Below are 20,344 nucleotides of genomic sequence, written 5' to 3'. Positions count from 1 at the left end.
GCTCTGTGCAGGATATACCGGGTTGGGCTAATCAGCACGCTAATCACAACCACGTTGTTTCAATCTGCTCCAAACATAGGCAGAAAAAGCTTATGTCTGCCTGCAAAAAACTCCACAGTTGTTCCTGTAGCGGCCTATTTTGTAGAGATGTTAATCATTCAGAGCTCCCACTTAGATAAAACTGTAATTCAGCCCACATCACCCTTCCGTGCCTCAGTTTCCTTGTCCAGAATACAATGATAACACATACTTCAAGTCTGGAGATGGAAAGTGGATGTATAATGATAATGAGAGTGTGAGCTTTGGTAGGTGCAAAGCTATTAGGGAGGCTCTTTGACATCAATTTAAAGATACAGGTATTAACCTGCATGTTTGAAATACAGCGTGTTGTTATTGCTCTCAGAAAAACAGCATTGGCTCCTCTAAAAATCAAAGGTAGTCTGCTTTCCTTCAGTGAGATGTGGGGATGTCCACAGGGAACAAATCATTTTTGGCAAGTGGAGGAGGGGTTTCCTTGGCAAGTTGGAAGAAGCATCAAAGGAAGAGAAGAGGAATGGGATGCAACACAACTGGTTTTAATCACCCATAACAGTCAGGTTCCTCTGGACAGTCCTACTGTCTGATTCACCATTATAAATGCTCTGGGGAGCCCGGATTAAGAGAATGGAAAAAACAGGAGAATGGCATAAAGGCGCTCAGGGCGCTGCATGGAATTACTGACAGCCTTTGTCAGATGGCACACTGATTTGTATATATTGTTATCATTAATATTCTACCTCTGGACGAGGACTTTGATTTCTAATAGGAGTTTGGTTATCCAAATCCATGCGCACTCACGGTTCTGACATTCACAGCTCATCAGATCATTCTGCATTTCTGTCTGACACTAGCAGCGAAGATGTCAGGCTCACTGGAACAAGGATGCACTTTCATTCCCACTCTCAGCCACTGGAGAGAGGGGATATTTTCTTACTCCAGGCCAGTTCAGCTCTGAGGTGGTCTGAATATCYCTGAAGATGCACCTGCCATAAACTGGAAATTCTCAACATATGTGACCATATTGCAAGAGAAAAGAGTTACTCAATTAACACATAACTGGAGATTCATTATCAAATGATGTTAAAGAGCACTACAATACAGCAGAGAGGTTCCGTGATCTTGTTGTCTTCAGACTTCTATGTGGTTTGATCTAACACAGATGACAGTATCTGACACACAGAGTCATGCACACAGCCATGTGGAAACCCTCTTCCATCAGAACATGGAAGTATGGCATAATGCAACATTTTGCAAAGCCAGTTAAGTTTTGCCAGAGCTGCATTTTAGAAGAATAAAGCAAGGTATACGTTCTGGCAGAATTGAAACAGTCCATTCTAACTTTATCATTCATTTTTTTAAATTTTCAAGAAATGACTGTTAATTTAGTTTTCACTGCATTATAGTAACAATTGTTTTAAATGAAAATGTTTCTAAAAGTCAGAGTCAAAAGAAACATTTGATTTTGCCCAGATAAAATATTTAATCTCCTTTGAATTCGTTTGTGGTCACGTGCTTGAAACTTTCCTCTCACTCTTTTTTGTCCTCTTTCAAAATAAAGGAGAATTTCAAATTCTGAAAAGCTTTGCAAAAGGAATGTCTTTCCTCCCACAGCATTTGCTGTGTGCATGTGAAGAGGGCAAGAAGCTGCCCAATGTGTAATTTCTGTAAGCCTCAAGGAGATGGTTTGTGTATTAGTACTGCTGAATCCAGGCTTATACAGCTGCTGTTTGAATATAAATCTTAGATGTTTTTGGGTTACATTGACACTCTCTGCAGTTTAGTACAGTTGTTAATTAATACAATACAGTATTAGTTCTTCTTACAGTCTTGCTATTAACACCCCATGAAATTCCATTAGCTCTGCAAATGGTGCCAGAYTTGTTCTGAATGTGGGAAAGAAAGACATTTACAGTGGTATGAATAATAAAGAGATACTTTCATGTGGTTTCCACTGTGAACATTTTGAAAAAAAAAATATTCTCCAGAACATAATTTGTGGAACAATCTTTCACAAATTTTCTATACAAACATGCATATATTTGTCACTTATTTCTTTTCCCCAGTATGTGCAAACCCTTGTGCACCACTACTGCTCTGTAGCAGAAATATCTGGAAGATAAAGTGGTTCCTAAAAAAGACAGGAAAATTAGCCAAGTTTTCTTATTGTCCAGACTCACAGCAATGCCACAAATAAACAAACTGCACCATTGATGGCAACAAACAGATAACACTTTTCTTATGTTTTTGTTTTAAATATTTTAAAGTATGATATGGATGATAGTTGAAATTTGGGCTAGGTTTTCCAGAAGATCATATCCTTCTTCATTTCCAAGAAGCCTTAGTGACATACTAGAAACAGGCTTATTTGCTAACCCCTCGGAAAGGTACCAGCCACCTCACAAACATCAGACCAAATTACTTTAATTAGATGGGCATTGTCACAGACTCCCTAATGAAAGAAAAATCTAATGATGAGCTATTAAAAAGGCCTTTAAAAGTGGAGAGAACGATGAAGCAGACAAGGGTTTAGAAGCAGGATAGTCCCTCATTGAAGCTGGATCAAATATAATTATTTCCTGATCCTTCAGAAGTCRATCCCTTAGAACTGTAACAGCAACAGTATTTGGTTAGTAGGATTCTCGTAGATGCTTTTCTTTCCCCTTTCTTCTTCACAGTCCGGTGGCTGATCCCTATTCCAGTCTCGGCAGTCATTGGATGCCATCAGGAATGGCTGGGGTCTTTCTGCATGGCCAAAGTCCAGACGGGGACACACTGTTCGGGGAATCCCTCCTGCCTCTCCTCTCGTAGGATGGTGAGTCCACTCATTTCGATGAGACTGCGGAGGATGTTGAGGTCTCGGATCACGCTGCTATCCAGGCAATCCAGGACACAGCCCTCCCTGGCTACATTGTCCTTGAGAATGATAACACCGTTATTCTTCAAGCCATTCTGGCACCGGATGAGAAACTTCAGGAGATCTTTATCTGTCAGATATCCTACAGATGAAAAGATGCAAAACAGATCACTGTTAGCCTTTTGAAGGGACTCTCTCATTAAACATGAGACTGATGCCTTGATCTGCTTCTCTATATCTTACTTTTTGGAAATTATACTCCTGCCAGACTTCATCATGAAATCCAGGACATATCAGTGAGATCAACAGCTGCAAACTCAAATCAATATTTAGAATCCATATTAGCAACAGCAGCAGATGTGGACAAAAGTCAATGGGAATAGTGGAGAAAATACTGGGTGCTGAAGGGTTCTTTAATCTGGTGGTTAAAGTCATAATAAGAATCAGTGGCAGGAAGCTGGCGCCAAACAAATTCAAATTGGAAATAAGTGACAACTGTTTAACAGTGTAAGTAATTACCCATTGGAAACTACCAACAGAAGTGGTGGATTTACCACCTCTTGAAGTCCTCAAATCAAGTGTGGTTGACTTTCTTGAGATACGTTTTAACTGAACACAAACTTAGGATGGCTTAGGATGAGTGTAAATGAATGAAATATAACAGCCTGTGACACTGAGTAGGTCAAATGAGATAATCTAATAGTTCCTTCTGGATTTTAGCATTGCAGACTTAGAAATCTCCRTGTAACATTGTGTCCCCATCACAAAAGCTTTCCATTAAAGATCCAGTGAGGAAAGCAAGACCTTCCAAACTGCCAAATAAACTCTTTATATTACACCATACACTTGTGATATCTACATCTACCACATATGTTGAAAAAATGATATTTTAAATTTTAAAATGTCTTTGTTTTGTATRCTTCTCTCTCATGGATTAATACTTTGGTTATATTGAGATCAGTATTGCAGGGATCAGAGAAGAGCAAATTGAGAACTCTCACATGCAAAACCCATTTTAAATGAATTAACAATGACAGCTGGTCAGAAACTCAATGAAAATCTTGAAAAAAATGATTATATTTTGTAGTCAAAATATTTAGTTTTCTTGATGGAAGATTTGAACTTTCATAAATGGAAGTCGTACCACATTTTGACACAGATTTTTTTTTAACTCACCCTCTCCCCCCTCAAAAAAGAAGAATAAAAAGCCCTAAAACCTAAAACTGAATAGCTTTCAAGTTGAAGGAAAATGATAATTTCAATATGAAATGTAAGCTTTCATTTTATTTTTTTCATAGAGTAACAGCATGGGTTCATATATGTACATGTGACAAATTCAGACCGCATGRGGAAGCTTAACTGAAGCATTTGAACACCTCATTTGGAGCTTAATATTCTCTTAACYTAGCTGTTAGCCTTATTTCCCAACAAAATGAGAGCTCAGCAAGTTGCTACCTGCCAGTTGGGCCTGCTGCCACTCCAGCAATGTGTTGAGTTTGTTGACATATTTCAACCATTCAAAAGGGGTGTACAAGTCTGAATATTGCATTGAGACTGATTGGCGAAGGGAGGAAAGAGATGCAGAGCCATGTCTGTGTTAAAAGATTAGGCAGAAAGATTAGGAGATAATGTTCTTTCTGGATGGGCAGTTAGGCACTGTCACGGGACTTCTAGAAGAGGATTATGACATTTCTAGCAGTGAAAGTTTTAAAGAACAGCTTGGACAAACATCTGTCAGAAATGGTCATTTTGCCTGACTGCAACAGGAGAATAGAAAAATGGCTTCTCGGGTCACCTTCCTTTCTCCTTTTCTACAGGTGTAGGACAACTCCATGCCCTTAGGACTTTATAGCACATTGCATGCAGGAAGGAATAAAATAAAAATGATGGAGCCAAGAACATAACCCGCACTATCTGACTGCCAGGCTGACGCATTTAATACTGAGGTGCATTCGCTGGGGTTGCTTGCAGGGTAGGAAGCAGACATTTGTAATACGAAGAGGTGCTGTGGGACATAAATAGGGGCACCTATTTGATAAACATCAGTGAACTTGTAAGATCTGATTTACAGATATTGGTGACTTTACTAGGCCTCTTTCCAGAAGGTTTCCTGAAATATTCCCAAGCCAGGATAATTATCAGACTCAGAAAAACTGCAAGAGGGAGGAACACTCCCTGACAGTGAGTAAGGACCTAAAGAGTCACTCAGCTAAAGGAATTCAGCGTGCAAGGAGTATGTGATGTGCTGGTGACTGCTACAGGACCTTTATGGGTACCATCACAAGGAATGTCATGCTGTGGTGTAAAGGTGGTGAAGTCTGGGTAGAAAGAGGTTTTCTGTAAGAAGCCAAAAGAAGCTAATCCTTAAATGAAGGCAGTACCAATCTTGTGAGCAAAGCAACCCAACCACCTGCCCTTGCCTCTGTCCAAACTCTCGGGCTACCCAATCTGTAGAGGGTATACAGATGTCTCAGAAAAGCTTTTTCTCCCCATGAGACTGCATGATGAGAAATCACTCAGGATACCCCCTTGGCTGGCTGCAGTGCCTAACTCCTCTTGAAAACTGGTGGGCAAAAYGTTGCCCGAGAACCTCCAAGATTCAGACAACTCTCACCCACATGCTGTATATCCTCATAGCCAAGCTTGAGCCTGACACACCGCTGCTGCCCCAGTGCTACAGTCTTTCTCCCTCAACATGGAACATGYAGAGGTGTTGACAGATGGGGCTAACCCAGCATACCTGTGTACCACATCATTAGCTTGCTGAGGAAGATYCCTCCTCCAGAAAAGCTAGATAAAAAGCTGACCCCTGAACTGCACCTTGCATGCAAGCTACTCTACAGTGACATTCCCTCCTGCCTCACACACTATATGAAAGCAAACTCATCAGTATCCACTGGGCATGGGACTTAGCAGGACTCTGAAAGATTTCTTGGAAGATTAAAAGGAAGTAGGGCTGTTCCAGGGCTAATGGGTTTMTCTGACAAGTTCAAAGAGATATAAACTGTGATCCCACCCTGACTCCACTGTAGGGCTGCAGGAGTGTAGCAGTTTCCAATCTCTCCTTATTTATTTATTTTTTTTTCTCCCAATTGCTTGTGCTGGCAGTGGAGGGCTGCTGTGGGACCAGTAACTGGAACTGAACCAGGGCAAGGCAAGCCTCGTGTCCCCATGTCCCCAACACTGGTCAATGTTCAGTCTGACTTTTCCAAACATTTGAGAACCTTCTTTTATAGCTGCACCATTCTTTTAGCATAATTTTTAGCACAGGCTATATACAGCTTTCTGAGAGGCCTGGCTGGAGGAATCATGCTGAACTAACCTGAAACCCACTGAATCCAGATGACATCATATCTTTGTGGGGCTGGAGTGAATTCCTGAAGGCTTTTGCAATAATACATCTCTATTCTGTCCTCCTTGCCCTGGAGGTAGTTCGGGACCTCAGCCAGGAAATTCTCCATCATATCCACCAGCTCCACGCTCTTGAAAATTGGTAACAGGACATGCTTGCTGACCCGACCTATGCCAGAGCCGCAGTCCAGGGCGCGGTGGGTGCCGGCTTTCCCTACCCCCTGTGGAATACAAGAAAATCATTTGAAACCTGAAAAATACCACCTGAAAGATGCAYAGCAACTTTACCAGATATGGATTTTAGTCTACAGAATCTAGGGTCTTATCTCCTGTTTCTGCGCAAGACACCACAATGTGGGACAGAAATAAAAAGCAGCTTTTGAGAACCTGTGAGTGAGCAGAGTTGAATGCTATATTCTCAGATAAATGTCTTGGTTCATTTTTCCTCCAACTTCACCTCCCCCTARCTGAAAGCAAAGCCTAATGTCCTACAGAACCACACACTGAGCACCCAAAACAACAGGAGGAAGGAGTGAAAACAGATCTCCCCTAGTTCTCCAGCTGGATTCCCTCTCTGCCCCACTCCTATCAGCCAAGGCTGTCTGCACCAAGCTCCCCTCCCCAGCATCCCCACTTTCATCCTCACCACCCCAGGTATCCAGCAGCCACTGCTCATTTGATGCCTAATTCTGCAGCCTTTGCTGCAGGCTCTGAATGTGTAACTCAACCAAAGACACATATATTTATCTGCACATAAACATCCTGATGTGTCAGTCCTTTCCTGCTTCATGTGCAAGGTCATGCACAGAATTCTATTGCTCTCGGTCTGTAAAACTGCAAATTTTATTATTAACAGACCTAAATGATCTGTTCAGATTATCAGTGAGCCATTATTTGTGGCTCAGATATGTGCCAGAAAGGAGCTCCCTGCATCCTTTACAGAGCCTTCACTTTAAATAGTTTCTTGTTTTTACACAGAAAAGAAGGGTCCTGTTCAAATTGCACCAACTTCAAATGGCTCTCAATTTCTCTCTCTGTAGTAATCACCTCCCTTGTTGCCAGCAGGTCGAGGGAGGTGATTCTGCCCCTCTACTCAGCTCTGGTGAGGCCGCACCTGGAGTACTGTGTGCAGTTCTGGGCACCCCAGTATARGAGGGAYGTGGAGCTTCTSGAGAGGGTCCAGAGAAGGGCAACCAGGATGATTAAGGGAATGGAACACCTCTCGTATGAAGAGAGGCTGAGTGAGCTGGGCCTGTTTTCTCTGGAGAAGAGACGGCTCAGAGGGGATAKGATTAATATGTATAAGTTCAGGAAGGGAGAATGCAGGGAGGAAGGGGACARGCTGTTCTCACTGGTGGCCAGCGAYAGGACGAGGGGTAATGGCCACAAGCTGAARCAYAAGAAGTTCCGTCTCCAGGTGAGGAGCAACTTCTTTACTGTKAGGGTGACAGAGCAGTGGAACAGGCCGCCCAGGGAGGTTGTGGAGTCTCCTACTCTGGAGGTCTTCAAAACCCACCTGGATGCCACCCTGTGCCACATGCTGTAGGTGTGCCTGCTTGAGCAGGAAGGTTGGACTAGATGATCTGTAGAGGTCCCTTCCAACCTTAAATATTCTGTGAATCTGTGAATGTCTAGGTAGAGACATGAAGAATTTAGCTGGTACAGTTTTGTTCCTGAGAAACACTTAAAAAAAACTCAAAAACCAAAAACCTACAACTAATGAAGGAGCCATATTCCTCACAACTGCAYTCCTTTGCTTGGGAGACTCATTGCAGTTTGGGACTCAGCTTTCTCTTCTTAGAGAAAGGGAGACCTACATTTTCTTACATACTAAGAGTGATGGGAACCCTAGTCATGCAATACTACAGACCACTAAAACATAAAGGTTGCTCTTGAGGGAATTTCTTCATTAGATTCCTGTTTCCATTGCTATACAGTAAATTTTAGCTTTGTATAAGAAGAAGCATAACCTTTTCACAAGCTAATAGCCATTTCAGAAGATCACCTAATCTTTATAAAGTCCTTGCAGGATCATCAGTCGAGCAACTTCATATCTAACTGCATAGATAAGTCTCATTCTAAGCCAGTGAAGACTTAAAAATGAGCACATACTGTGTACTGCATGCAAGAATTAACACCAGCAGTATAAAACTTCCAAGGTGCTCACAGACACCACTACAGATATAGATTGTCCTTGAGATTTGAGTTCACTTTTCAAAACAAGCTGTTTTTGAACAAAGATCTTAGAGAGGTAGGTAACTTACAACAGCCAAGAAGTTTAGACTCAAGCATATATGGATTTTTTTTTTTTTTTAGATCTGGAGAAAAAGATGATGATTGAGTAGATTTTATTTAATAATTCTCTTTTTTCTTTTTTCTTTCTGCATATCATCTCTGGCCTGAGATCAGACATGAAAAACTGTGTCACAAAGGGTAYGCCTGTGAGAAAATAACGAGTCACTGGAAAAGGGGCTTTATAATGAAAGCAGTATTTCATTCCTAAAGCTTCCATTCTAGCCATAAAAAAGGCTTTTAAGAGCCTGATACTGTTCTGTAAAACAAATTTTAAGGCTGCACAGTCATTGACTGTGGGCCTGGAGTCCCCTTAGCCAAAGCTATCTGCTAAACAAATATATTAAAGGCAAATGTAAACACCTTTGCCCTGTTCTCTGGAACTGAAAGCTAAAATGAAAGTTAAGGGCCAAAGTCCTCCTGCTGCAGCTTCACTGCTCCTAAAGGAAATAAGCCCAAGAAGAGTTTAGCTTTTGCTGCTTATTAGGAGACCCCCTCCATAATGACCAAGCATAAATCATGTAACTCACTGTTTTTTGGCCTTGCTTCAGTGGGTAATTCAGTAGATTATTAAGGTCAAAGGACAGTACTGTCAATGACATGACTATGAATAGCCCGGCTGAGCATCCGGTTACCGAGTAACTGTAGAAAGAGCACAAGGACCTCAAGGGCTCTCACCGGTCKCTGGGCTGCTGGTCCCAATTTGTGCCACCAGAAAGATTAATCTCTTGGTGTGTGTAAGTGTCCATAGCAATCTTCAGGCCTATCCTCTCTGGAGATTACCTGCTTGTAGTTAGCTAAAAAATACAAGTTATTCTTAATTCACAGGCTGCGCTACAGAATTAGTGAGACATTTACTGAGGAATAGACTAAGCTGTAACAAGGAATTCATGAAAGGAGAAGGAATTGTGTCTTGAATCTTTACAAAGATCTCAACATTGTCTGCTGACAGATCTATACAAGCCTAGGCTCATGTGATTAAGCCCTAGGAGAGGTGGTCAGAAAATTGGAATTATGTATCCAAAAGGCTAACAGAATTAGACAAACCCCAATGCAACTACTTTGTCTCGGATATCTGTGTTCAGGGAAGGCGTAGCTAGGGTACTTCCTTCAAGAGAAGGAATTCATCTGGTGTGATGCGCCATGGAAAAGACACCTGATGACAAATTTCCATTTGCCATCAAGAAGCAGGAAAGGGGACAGTCTTGGGAGATGAAGCCTGATCCATACTGCACTGACGGTAACCAGGCTAGAAGCCCTGTGAAGCACTATGACCCTGTTTGCAATGCAAATGTTGACATAATTACATGGTCAGATAATTTATTTTCAGTTTGGGAGTGCTCAGAGCTTTGACAGGGTATTAACGTTTTTTTTGGAAGGCAATCACTTTCTTAAAAGCCTAATTGAGTTGAAAATCAAATTTCTTATTTAAAAATAAAACAGTTTAAGTGAAAAATTTAAGCTAGAGCAGGCTCAAAAAATTAACTGCTCCTCAGATTATTTGCTTCACTTTACTAAGTATCACTATCRTCTAGGAATGTACACAATCAGAAGTTCTAATGAAAAATGGAACAAGGCACTGAAGAGGTTCCTTGGGGATGAAACAGCTGTGACACACATTCCTTATGCTATTACTTCAGGTCTTGCGAGGGTGGGAAGACAATGTAGAKATGCAAGAGCAAAAAGAAATCACAGCTCAAGACACAGCTAAAAAGCACAACTAAAAGGCTTTCTTTCCATTTCTTTTTCTGCAGTTTTTAAACAAAATCTCTCCCATCTTCCTGATCAGGGACAAAATTGTTCTCCAGATACTTTTTATTCAGCAGTAACTGTGCAGACCAGTGAAAAGGGCAGAAAGGCTGCTCTGAGGATAATTACCTCTTGTAGCACTTCACACATCTGCAGCCCACAGCTGTTCCTAAGTTAATAGCTTTTTCTTGCTTGCTTTCTTTCCTTTTTACAGGCTACCTCTGGATTAGGCACTTGAAAACACAGTGTCTATATGGACATCAAGGCTTTAACAGCCATAAACACACTGCCATAAATAGTCACTGATCTAGTTCTGCTGATAACCCTTCATGCATGGGCTGTATGTAGGACAACTTACAGCTTGTTTGTATTGCACTGCTGGCTCAGATTCTGACTTGAATGTTGCTTTTGGTTTGAGATCTGCTCCCACAACATAAAACCTATTTGCTTGAGCACAGTGACACTTCTAACCCACTTCGACTCACCTGAGAAGCGAAACAAGTTAAAATATAACTGAAGTCCTCAGTTTTCCAGTGTCTTTCTGAAATTCCTCTGTGTGCCCGGGCTAGATAAATTCTCCAATGGGGAAAGAAATCCAAGGCTCAGTTTATAGTGGTGCTAACAGCCATGCTAAGAAATGCCTTACATGGAGGTATGCAGCACCAGTCATGTGAGAGAAATGTCACTGTGTGGCATTTCCGCACAAGCCAAACTAACTCAAGAGGAGTAATTTGAGTGGAACAGGGCAACAGTTCTTTAAGGAACACTAAATTTGCCTGAAGAGAAAGTTTTGAGGAATAAACCTATCTCTGAAACGGGTATCTCAAATCTAAATTATAGTTGTAACCAATAAAACTAATATTCCTATTTTCTGATTTTGTTAATCTTCTTGCCTTTAAAAAAACAGCTTTTGTCTATATATAGCAATTGTAAGTTACTATATATAAATACTAAATTTTATATATAAATATTTATGTATACTAAACATATATACTAATATATATGCTATATATATGCTATATATACTAATGTATATACTAAATATTCATATATATATAAATACTAAACTGTAAGTAACATAACCAACTGATTGCATCTGAACAGAGGACAGGCTTGAACAAGTGATGTCAGAGCTTGCAAAATGCACAGATCCCATTTTTTCTGCCCCTGATCTACCCTTGATCCCGGCCATTAAGATTATCTTTGGCTGATAATAGGAACAGGAACTCTGCTCTGGAGTATTTTGTAGCTGCCATCACACCTCATGCATTAGGTTTGATTTTCTCTTTCTAGCAGACCATGGCTGCAGACCAATTCTYAGTTGGAGAGGACTCTGCTGCAAACTGTACTTCTCCTCTATTGGGGTCTGGGAGAGGAGTAAGTGTAACACTGTGATATAAACTTGCCATTCAGGAAGGAGAATCTATATCATGTCTAGAAGTGTGAAATCTTCCCCTGAGCACAGGCACTTGAATTTCACAAATGTCCTTTAAACAGAACTTAAGTAAAATTGAAGGGATAGATATGCCTTGAGTTGGCTCTTGTCTTCTGCATTACATTTCATCCTCTGTAAAAGTGTCATCTGTTTCAGCTGCCTCACTGAACTTCATGATGAACTTGAGATGTTGCAAAGCTTTTTTTACATTAGTATTTATACAAATGACTACTCATAGAAATATTGCAAATGTTCACTCAGTTAATCGTGTTTTCCTGACACATTGCCCCAGACACCTCTATCAAGTGCAGAAAACTTTTCATCAGTTTCCCTTCTTCTATCTGTTGTTAAGCCACACTTGTTCTCCGTCCCAATTCATTTAAACTGTGCCTTATTTTTTTTTTAATACAACATCTAATTAACTTATCAAGTTTTTTTTTCCACAGCTGATCATTAAGGCTAAAAAAAGCTCATCTGGCTACCCCAAATTTGTACATTTGAGTAGATAATGAAAGATCTGTGGTAACACTATATGGAACTAGTCATTTTGTGAACAGAACATTTTGTGAACAAAACTTGGTTTACTGCAGCCCTAGGGTTTGTGGATTCTTTAGCATCTAATAAATTTGTTGAGCTTTTTTCCTGGGAAGGGGAACTGTAGCTCAAAGTGACCGAACTGCCCATTGATTTGCACATTTCAAGAGCTGAGTTTAGGCATGAATGGGATTTTCAGATAGCTAAGTGCAAAAATGCTATTGGTACTGCTTTAAAAAACTTACTTTCTATCTCAGGTTAAAATAAACATTTAAACACCTTTAAAAATCTGTCTGCAAATGACCAATAATCTTATCAGTATTCTCCTAGTGGGTTTCTCCGATTTCTCTTTATTCTGCATTTCCTCAATACTGGGAGCAAGATGTTTTTTCTTGCAGCCTTCTCTGAAGTATTAGCAAATATGCAAAACATAAACTTGGTATTTAGTTTCAGCTGCTTTCCCAACTGTATTGCTGGAATTTGCATAGGGAATTCTCCCACTGAAGCTGGCAAAGATGGCATCTAATCTTCTACTAAGGCCAAATTAGAAGAATCATTCGCACGATTCTCTTTGCAACTTCAGAGCATAAGAAAAGAATGCAAAGCAGGTTAATAATGACATATGGTCAGACAAAATCTATATTCTTTTTTATGTGTGATCTAGTAGAATGCATGTAAATTATATGTTACTGAACGCAGTGAAAGGCAATTATGACCTGTGATTGAGCTTCACGCACAGGAAATATGACACATGGTGCCATTTAAAATGTGACTGGGGACAATGTATGCCATTTAGGACACATGATCACTGTTTCTTTCAGAAGATTGTGATTAGATGACTCACCCCAACAAATTTCCTGAGAAATTTCCTGGAGGACTCAATGTCTGTATTGGAGAGTTCAATGTAGTCTCCCATCATGCCCTCTTCTGTGGCTGGCACCTCCTGGTAGAAGTGTTTGGCCCTGGCGTAGAACTGCATCTCGCCATTGATAACTTGACTTGTTAAAGCATAAAGTTTCACTGCAAACAGACAAATCACTATTTTATTATTAACGGCAGATAATTCTGGGTTAGTTTACTCTTCTAGAGGCATGAGGATTAAGATTTACAAATCTGGATTAAGTCTCCAAATTAACAAACCTTTGTTTCTGAAGCAAAGATGGGAGGAAAGGTTTTGCATTTAATACTTCAAGGACTTGAAGGGACACAGTACCCCTTATCTAGCTATTGACAGTTTCATGGGGAATGTACCAAAAAGAAGAGTGAGTGTGGATGAATGAAGCACTTGCTCTGGTTTATTTTTAGTGATACTGTACAATCTGTGGCACGGCAAGTAAGTTGAACCGAAGAGCAGATGGTAGACTCAGACCTAAATGACTATACAGAGGGGAGACAATTTAGAGCACACAGTCTTAAATTTTCATCTGTCACAGATCAAGGAATGAGATAATTAGTGGGTGAAATACTGGAAAGCTCCTGTGTGCCAGGAGGAGGCTGGAATGTTTCTTTTCATTGCTTGATTATTTTGCTGGTAACGTACAGCAATCCTAAGTTTGAAGCTGTTTTATTAAAACCTGCCAGGTCTATTTGATAACGGGTTATTTTCCCCATTCTATGAAGAATTGAGATCTATCCTCAGCATCCTGGGCTTTTCTATGCTTGATGGGCTTTGCATATGAACAGTAGTTTTGCTTTATAACACAGAAGTTTGGATTCAGACAGACTAGAAACAGTTTGCGTGGAACCCACTGGCTTCTGCTGTTTCACTGGCAGACGTAACAGCAGGTTTTCCTTGCGTGTGTCGCACAGAGCTGCTGCTGACCAGGCCTTCCAATGAAAACACAACCACAGGCTCGCGCCTGAAAGCTGAGCAATAACAAGAGATGGATTTACACTGGGAATAAGGCCTTGTGCACACTATTCTGCAGCATGAAAAYGGATCTGCTGCAGCTCTCAAGGGCAGCAAGCTCCCTGTGTTCAAGGGGCTGGAAATGACAAGCAGCAAATACCTTTTTGGTTATGAACATGGGAAACGGAGATCTCCCTGCGGGCTAAATAAACAGAAGATGAGGGAGCAGTACTTTCTTGCTGTTCTGAGTTAACTTCTGTGTACTCCATCTCTAACTTCCTGGAGAAGCATTGCTGGTGACTGCTAAGAAGGCTGTGAAGAGGCCATGCCTTGTCTATTCTGCCTGGGGAATGGGAATTATGCCCTCCATACAGAGGAGGAGAGCTAGGCCAAAGGCCCTGAATATAAGCCTGGAATGTATTTATTGAGGGCAAGCAAGCCCTCAAGTGTGTGCCTGCCCATCTGCAGCAGGAGAATGACATTCTGGAGGCAAATAAGGCAGGGGAGGGGGACAAAGGAAGTAGGATGGGGAATAATTACCACCAAGGACCACTCGGAAGAGAATAGTGCTATTGGGTTACATGTAAGCAGCATGCCCAGTATATCCTTCATCCAACAAAAGCAGCATTACCAGCCCCTCTTGTCATCACCTGCTTAAGTCAACTGCTGAACGGATACTATTAAAGCTTTAATCCATTACACATTTGTGTTATGCCTGAGAAAGTTATACCATAAGCAAGCATTGAGCCCAGCARGGGTCAAACCTGGGGGCTTTACACACTCCACTAATTATATTCACATATTCAGAAGAAACCATTTAACCGAAAAAATTAATATGAGGAGGGTAGCAGTCAATCTCCATCACAACCTGGCCAGAGTGTTTCCCGGAGCCTGGGAAATAAAGACTTCTCTGGTGGCAGTGATTCTTCTAGTAATTGATCTCCATCTTCCCCTTGGGAGTGGCACCAACTTCTTTTCCCTGAGTCTTTTTGTCCACTCAGATGCCAGATCTGAATCTGTGACTGGTCGCTCTACAAGACCTGCTTTATGAGAGGTCAGCAACGATCTCTAGGGCTTGTTGAATGGAACTGTCAAAGGACTGTGATTTATCCCACTCTGCTGGATGGATGGGAAAGTGGTGTACAGGCTGTCTGCAAACTAGGGCAGGGTGCCACAGGCAGCTGGCAACATGAATGACAAGTATTCAGAGTCCCTCTACTCAAAACCCAACCCTGACCCAAGGTAACATATGGCGATGATAGGCAGTTCAGGATGTCAGACGTGCGTTCTCAAATTTCTCACTCATCTCCAGTATCAGTCTCATGGAATGCCTGGCGGGCCCTGTGTACATACACCAGCTGACTCAGGATCCCTCCTAGCCAGCTGAGACCCCAGAAATCTGCCTTACGTGCTGGCATCTCTGATCAGCTCTGGTCTTAGCATCCACGGGGTTTTATCTCCCCAGGGAAGCTATGCAGAGATCTCTTTATGCAAGTCCCCCACCAGAGGGCAGGTAGRGATGCAGGCTGACGTGAAGGTGGCACCGCACCCAAAGCGCACTTCTGCAGACCTATGGTCTCACATACAGCGCGTGTGATCTACACAGATGATTTCCACGCCTTGCCTCCTCCATGTTACTCCTCCCTCTCCTGAGTTTGCACCACTGCCAACCTTCCCACTCCACAGCCCAATTTTCCAGACACAGGCAATCAGCCTAACCTCTGATCTCATCTTGGATGCATCTGGACACTTAAGCACCTGCAGCAGCAGCAGAGGCAGCAGGAAAAGTGCCAGTTTGCAGGAATCCACCTCCAAAAAGCACCGTGAGAAGGCATATGGGGGCTCTGCTGCTCATCACAGGACCCGTCTAGTCAGAGGTACCTCCCATTCCATGACTGCCATGGGACTACCTCATGCCTCAGGAAATGCAATATTTTGAGATTTGTTACTGATACGCTACTTGATTTCAACGTACTCTGAAATTCGTACAGGCTGGGCAGGATAGGACAGAATGTGAGTTTCACAGAGATTTGGGTAGAGGGTGTAGCTGTCTTTCATGGACAAGGTTCTGGGGAGTAAGTTAGGAGACTTGTAAGCCTTCAAGTTAGAGAAGTGTTTCAAAWTGAAGTGAAGTAAATTTCAAAAGAAAACTTTTCTTATGACATGCTTGGTCTCTCAGCTGAACCTCCAAGTGGAGATGGTTAAGATGAACCCACTACAATGGCAGGCTGAGAACAGAAAGTGTCCCTAAGTTGATTCTGTAAGCRCCACCAAACATTCATCAGAAGTTGTTAATTTTTGATCACTGCAAATGCTATGTGGATGCAGAGCAATSAGGCAGAGCTGAAGATTAATGCCTGGGTAACATTTACCTAASCCCTTTCCCCTGCAAGGCCCACTACATTATCTCTATTTTTTTTTTATGGCTCAATTCAAATTTTGTTCTCCAGGTTCCCAACACAGCTGATCTAAATCTTGAGAGAAATTGGAGCACTTAACAAGGACTGGGTGCAGTCCCAACCTGTAGTAGACTGTCTTACAGTTTTTGCTTGAAGGGTTTGCTCAGCTAAATTTTCTTGCCAGAAGCTAATGTTGCAAATAATTTTTTTGAAGTTTTTATTTGTAAGCATAATTTTGTGGCTCCAATTGCTTTCTGAAAGATAGTAACTAATTCCAGATTGACTGAGCATTCTCTTTAAAAAGGAACATCTGCTTTGTGCATCAGTTGAGAAACAGTTATCTGGATCCAGAGTGGAATCCACCTCGCTACTGTGGTCTAAGCATCACTTAAATTCTCTTTTACAGAGAATGAACATCAACTCCCCCAAACCAGTTTTTATATGTGGACACACACACTGGAATWTTTGGCTCTGTTGATTGATCATCCGAGTCTTTTGCTATAGATCTCACTCCACTAGCACAAAAGTCCCACAGCCCAAGTAAATATGTGCCTAATATTCAGCATCTGAATAGCTCCAATAAAGTCAACTGGGCTTAAGGGCATTCACACACATTTAAGTATATTGTTGGAGCAGGGCCTAAAGCTACTCATGGCTTTTACTTATAAAAGTTACTCAGGCCTGTAAACATGACTTGTTTCTCTTGACAGACGTGATACCAGATATGCTCGGCTCATAGGTAAACGTGCCTAAGTGCTCTACCACTGAACCCAGGAAAGGAGGGCTGGGACGAATGTGGAGCCAGGACAGCTCAAAGCAAAGCTGCTGCCTTGCTGGCCATGGGCTGCACTACAATCTTCAGTGTGAGGCCTGGTTTCAGTGCTGTGACTGATGCTCAGAGCTAAGCGCTTGCTGAACATCTCTGCTAGGTGACAGACCTAGTGCTTTTTAAGGGGTTTCACGGTGTTTACACAGAGAGGTCCAAACTGAGTGTTTAAGCCTGAAAAGTTAAATGCATTTCTCTTCAGTTGCACTCTGAGCTGAACTGGAAAATGTAATTCTGAAGAGATGCTCAGATTTGGCACATTCTGTCCACACCATGCTTACAGCACGTGATCATGGGACAATCCAGGTTGGAAGGGATCTAAGCAGGCTTCTAGTCAAAATTTCTCCTCAAAGCAGAGGTGTCACAAGATCAGAACTAAAGTTCCTTAGTGCTTTGTACAGTCGAGCCTTTAAAACCTCCACGGATGAAGAATTGCATAACCTCTCTGTGCAACCCGTTCCAAACCTGGACTGCCCTCAAGGGGAGAAAGTTTTTCGTTATATCCAGTCTGAACCTCTATTGTTTTAAATTATGCTTGTTGTCTCTTGTCACTTTTACTCCGCGACAGTTACCATGGAGTAGAAGACAAACTGCAGGTTCACATCAAGGTTTGACTCACAACTAATCTGGATATGCTGGCAATAAGCTGACACATGGAAAACTGTTTAGAAAAGTTGTAAGAATGATTCAGGACCTGAAAAATTTGGCAGAGGGGCTCTTTAATCAGATAGGCAAAGGCTTAACAAAATTTGTTGGCTGGGAATGGAAATTCAAATAAATTCAGACAAGACATAAAATACAGTTTTAAAACAGAAGAGCAATTAGGCCTGGAAACAGCTTAACGATGGATTGATGAATTCTCAGTCACTTGGAGCCTCTAAATCACGGTATTTTTGTCTTCATAAACATGTAATGTGGCCCAGCCAAAAGTTTCAAACTGGAAMCATTATGTGAAATTTTAGGCTAGATTGTCATAATGGTAACTTTTAAAGCCTTTAAATTAATCGTTATACTAACAGTTATATTGTAGGAAATCATGCTTAGTTTCTAATATAGTATGTTGTCTTTCAAAATAAATGGAAGAACATCTTCATGGGTTTTTTTTTCCAGATTATATGGACCTGTAATTGAGTTTCTTTTTTTTCYATATTTCCTTTCTTTCCCCTTTTCTCATCTTTCTACCATTAAGGACAGGACAATTTGTCTTCTCTGATTCATTTTTGATAGCTGCAGATAAAACCCTATATTAAAAGACACACTAAACACTAAAATACATGGAAATACCTTTCTCTTCACAAGAGTTTTGAATCTTAGTAACTTAAGTAGAGTTTACACTGTGTTACATGTATGTTCACCTAATCACGTAAGATAATCCATTTGCTTAAACGGATCTTTCAATTAGGAAGGAGCCCTCAGGAATTCACTGTGAAAGAGCAGCTTAGCAGGTTGCAGACACATCCATCCCACCTCAAATGCTTACACAGTTAATGTTCAGTGGAGGCTGTAAAATTCTGCTAAAAAAAAAAAAAAAAGTGACTGTAACATAATACAATATCAAGTAAATTTTGTTTTTTAGATCTGCTCTTCTGGGGAGATCTTTGATTCTTTCACAGGGCTGAATTCTGAACTTTCTTTTTGGGCACCTCAATAAACAATTTGGCATCCTGTAACCAGAAGCCTCTGCTGAAATTGRGCTATAAGCAAATATTTTGGAAATATTTTCCCATCAGATAATAAACAGTGGGCAAGATAACTTTTATTACATAGGCACTTGATAAAAAACATGAAAAATCATTACCTTTCAAACACCTGTCCAAAGCCATACATATGACAAGGCTAAGGACACACTGAAAGACAACAAAAAAGCAATATACAATGGAAAGCAAGGCCTGTCAGCTGGGATACTTCTGCATTTGTCCCTTGAAGTTCTGAACATGTCAATGTATGCTCCAAGTTAATGGTGACAAAACGGCGTCTAGCAGTGCCATCAATAGAAAACACACTCTGTTTCTGAGGTCTTTCCCTTCCCCTCCATGACAATAATTTGTGGGGTATTTAGGTAACACAAGGATATTGAAGGATACTGAATTAGAGGAAGCTGAGAAGGAAAGCAGCAAATGGTCTAGCTGGCACTGCAGTGTATCTAGCAGGGCTCCTCAGAACTCGTTATTGTCACTAATGGGTTTGTACTCTACCATCTAGCATGGTATGTTCTTCCAGAAAGCAGTCACACACACACAGACACTCCCGCCCACCAGTTACTCACCCAAGGGAAGCTTTTCCAGCAGATAAAGGTAACTTTGAAAGAAGTCATTCCGGATCGCCTTGTGCAAAATAAAGGACATGCTGTGCCGACAGAGYTCTTCATCTGTCTTATGCCAACGGGACTTAAAAGCCAAGTGTGCCCCCTTATATGCCATGACAAACACTTTTTTTTTGCAAGGGCGCAAAGTTGTTGTGGCTGGTGTTCTCAGCAGGATCTGTCCTTCTGAGCAGACAGTGTCATTTAAACTGTGGCAGTGTGCTGTCATTCTATATCGGGGTGTGTGTCTGGAGCAGGGCAGGGGGTGGAGGCGGGGGAGAGTGGAGTGAGAAACGCTGGCTGTTGGCACTCGTTCAGAATAATCTCTGCTCTCCTAAAACACCAGGTGCTGGAAGGTGATAAAAACCTCCACCAAGAAATTGCTTAGCCAGGGTAAAAGTATATATACTCTGAAAAAGAGAGGGTTTGATTCAATTATGCTTTTCCYTTCCTAATCTCCTTAGCCTTCACTTCAAAGGAACACAGATATTGTCCAGGGTCTCCTAGCTATCTCTTCTAAATCTCAGAGGGCGATTTTGTTTCCCTGCCTCTCCCTCACTATTTGTTTTTCCGGTCCAGAGGGAGCCAAACGAAAGGYCAGAAGAAAGAACATGAACATGCCTCTACACAAATGGTATGTCCTAATAAATTATGATCATAGCAAGCAATGAGGAAACAATAGGTTTAACTTTATGTTCTGCCACTGTCTATTGT

At 41.4% G+C, this 20,344-nt stretch overlaps 1 protein-coding gene across 1 annotated transcript; it reads right to left on the bottom strand.

The window, feature by feature from the left end:
• Window positions 1-2,467: 2,467 nt before the first annotated feature.
• Window positions 2,468-19,763, bottom strand: METTL11B (methyltransferase like 11B). Its single transcript, XM_026043812.1, has 4 exons — window positions 19,595-19,763; window positions 13,099-13,274; window positions 6,216-6,465; window positions 2,468-3,035 (listed from the first exon to the last, which is right to left on the bottom strand). The coding sequence occupies exons 1-4, from the start codon at window positions 19,746-19,748 to the stop codon at window positions 2,761-2,763; spliced, it is 855 nt and encodes a 284-aa protein (XP_025899597.1). The 5' UTR covers window positions 19,749-19,763; the 3' UTR covers window positions 2,468-2,760.
• Between the last annotated feature and the right edge of the window lie 581 nt (window positions 19,764-20,344).

Source organism: Nothoprocta perdicaria, unplaced genomic scaffold (genome assembly GCF_003342845.1).
Source record: "Nothoprocta perdicaria isolate Ctin4 unplaced genomic scaffold, notPer1 scaffold_34, whole genome shotgun sequence".
NCBI classification, from domain to species: Eukaryota; Metazoa; Chordata; class Aves; order Tinamiformes; family Tinamidae; genus Nothoprocta; species Nothoprocta perdicaria.
This window is presented reverse-complemented; position numbering and strand designations above follow the sequence as displayed.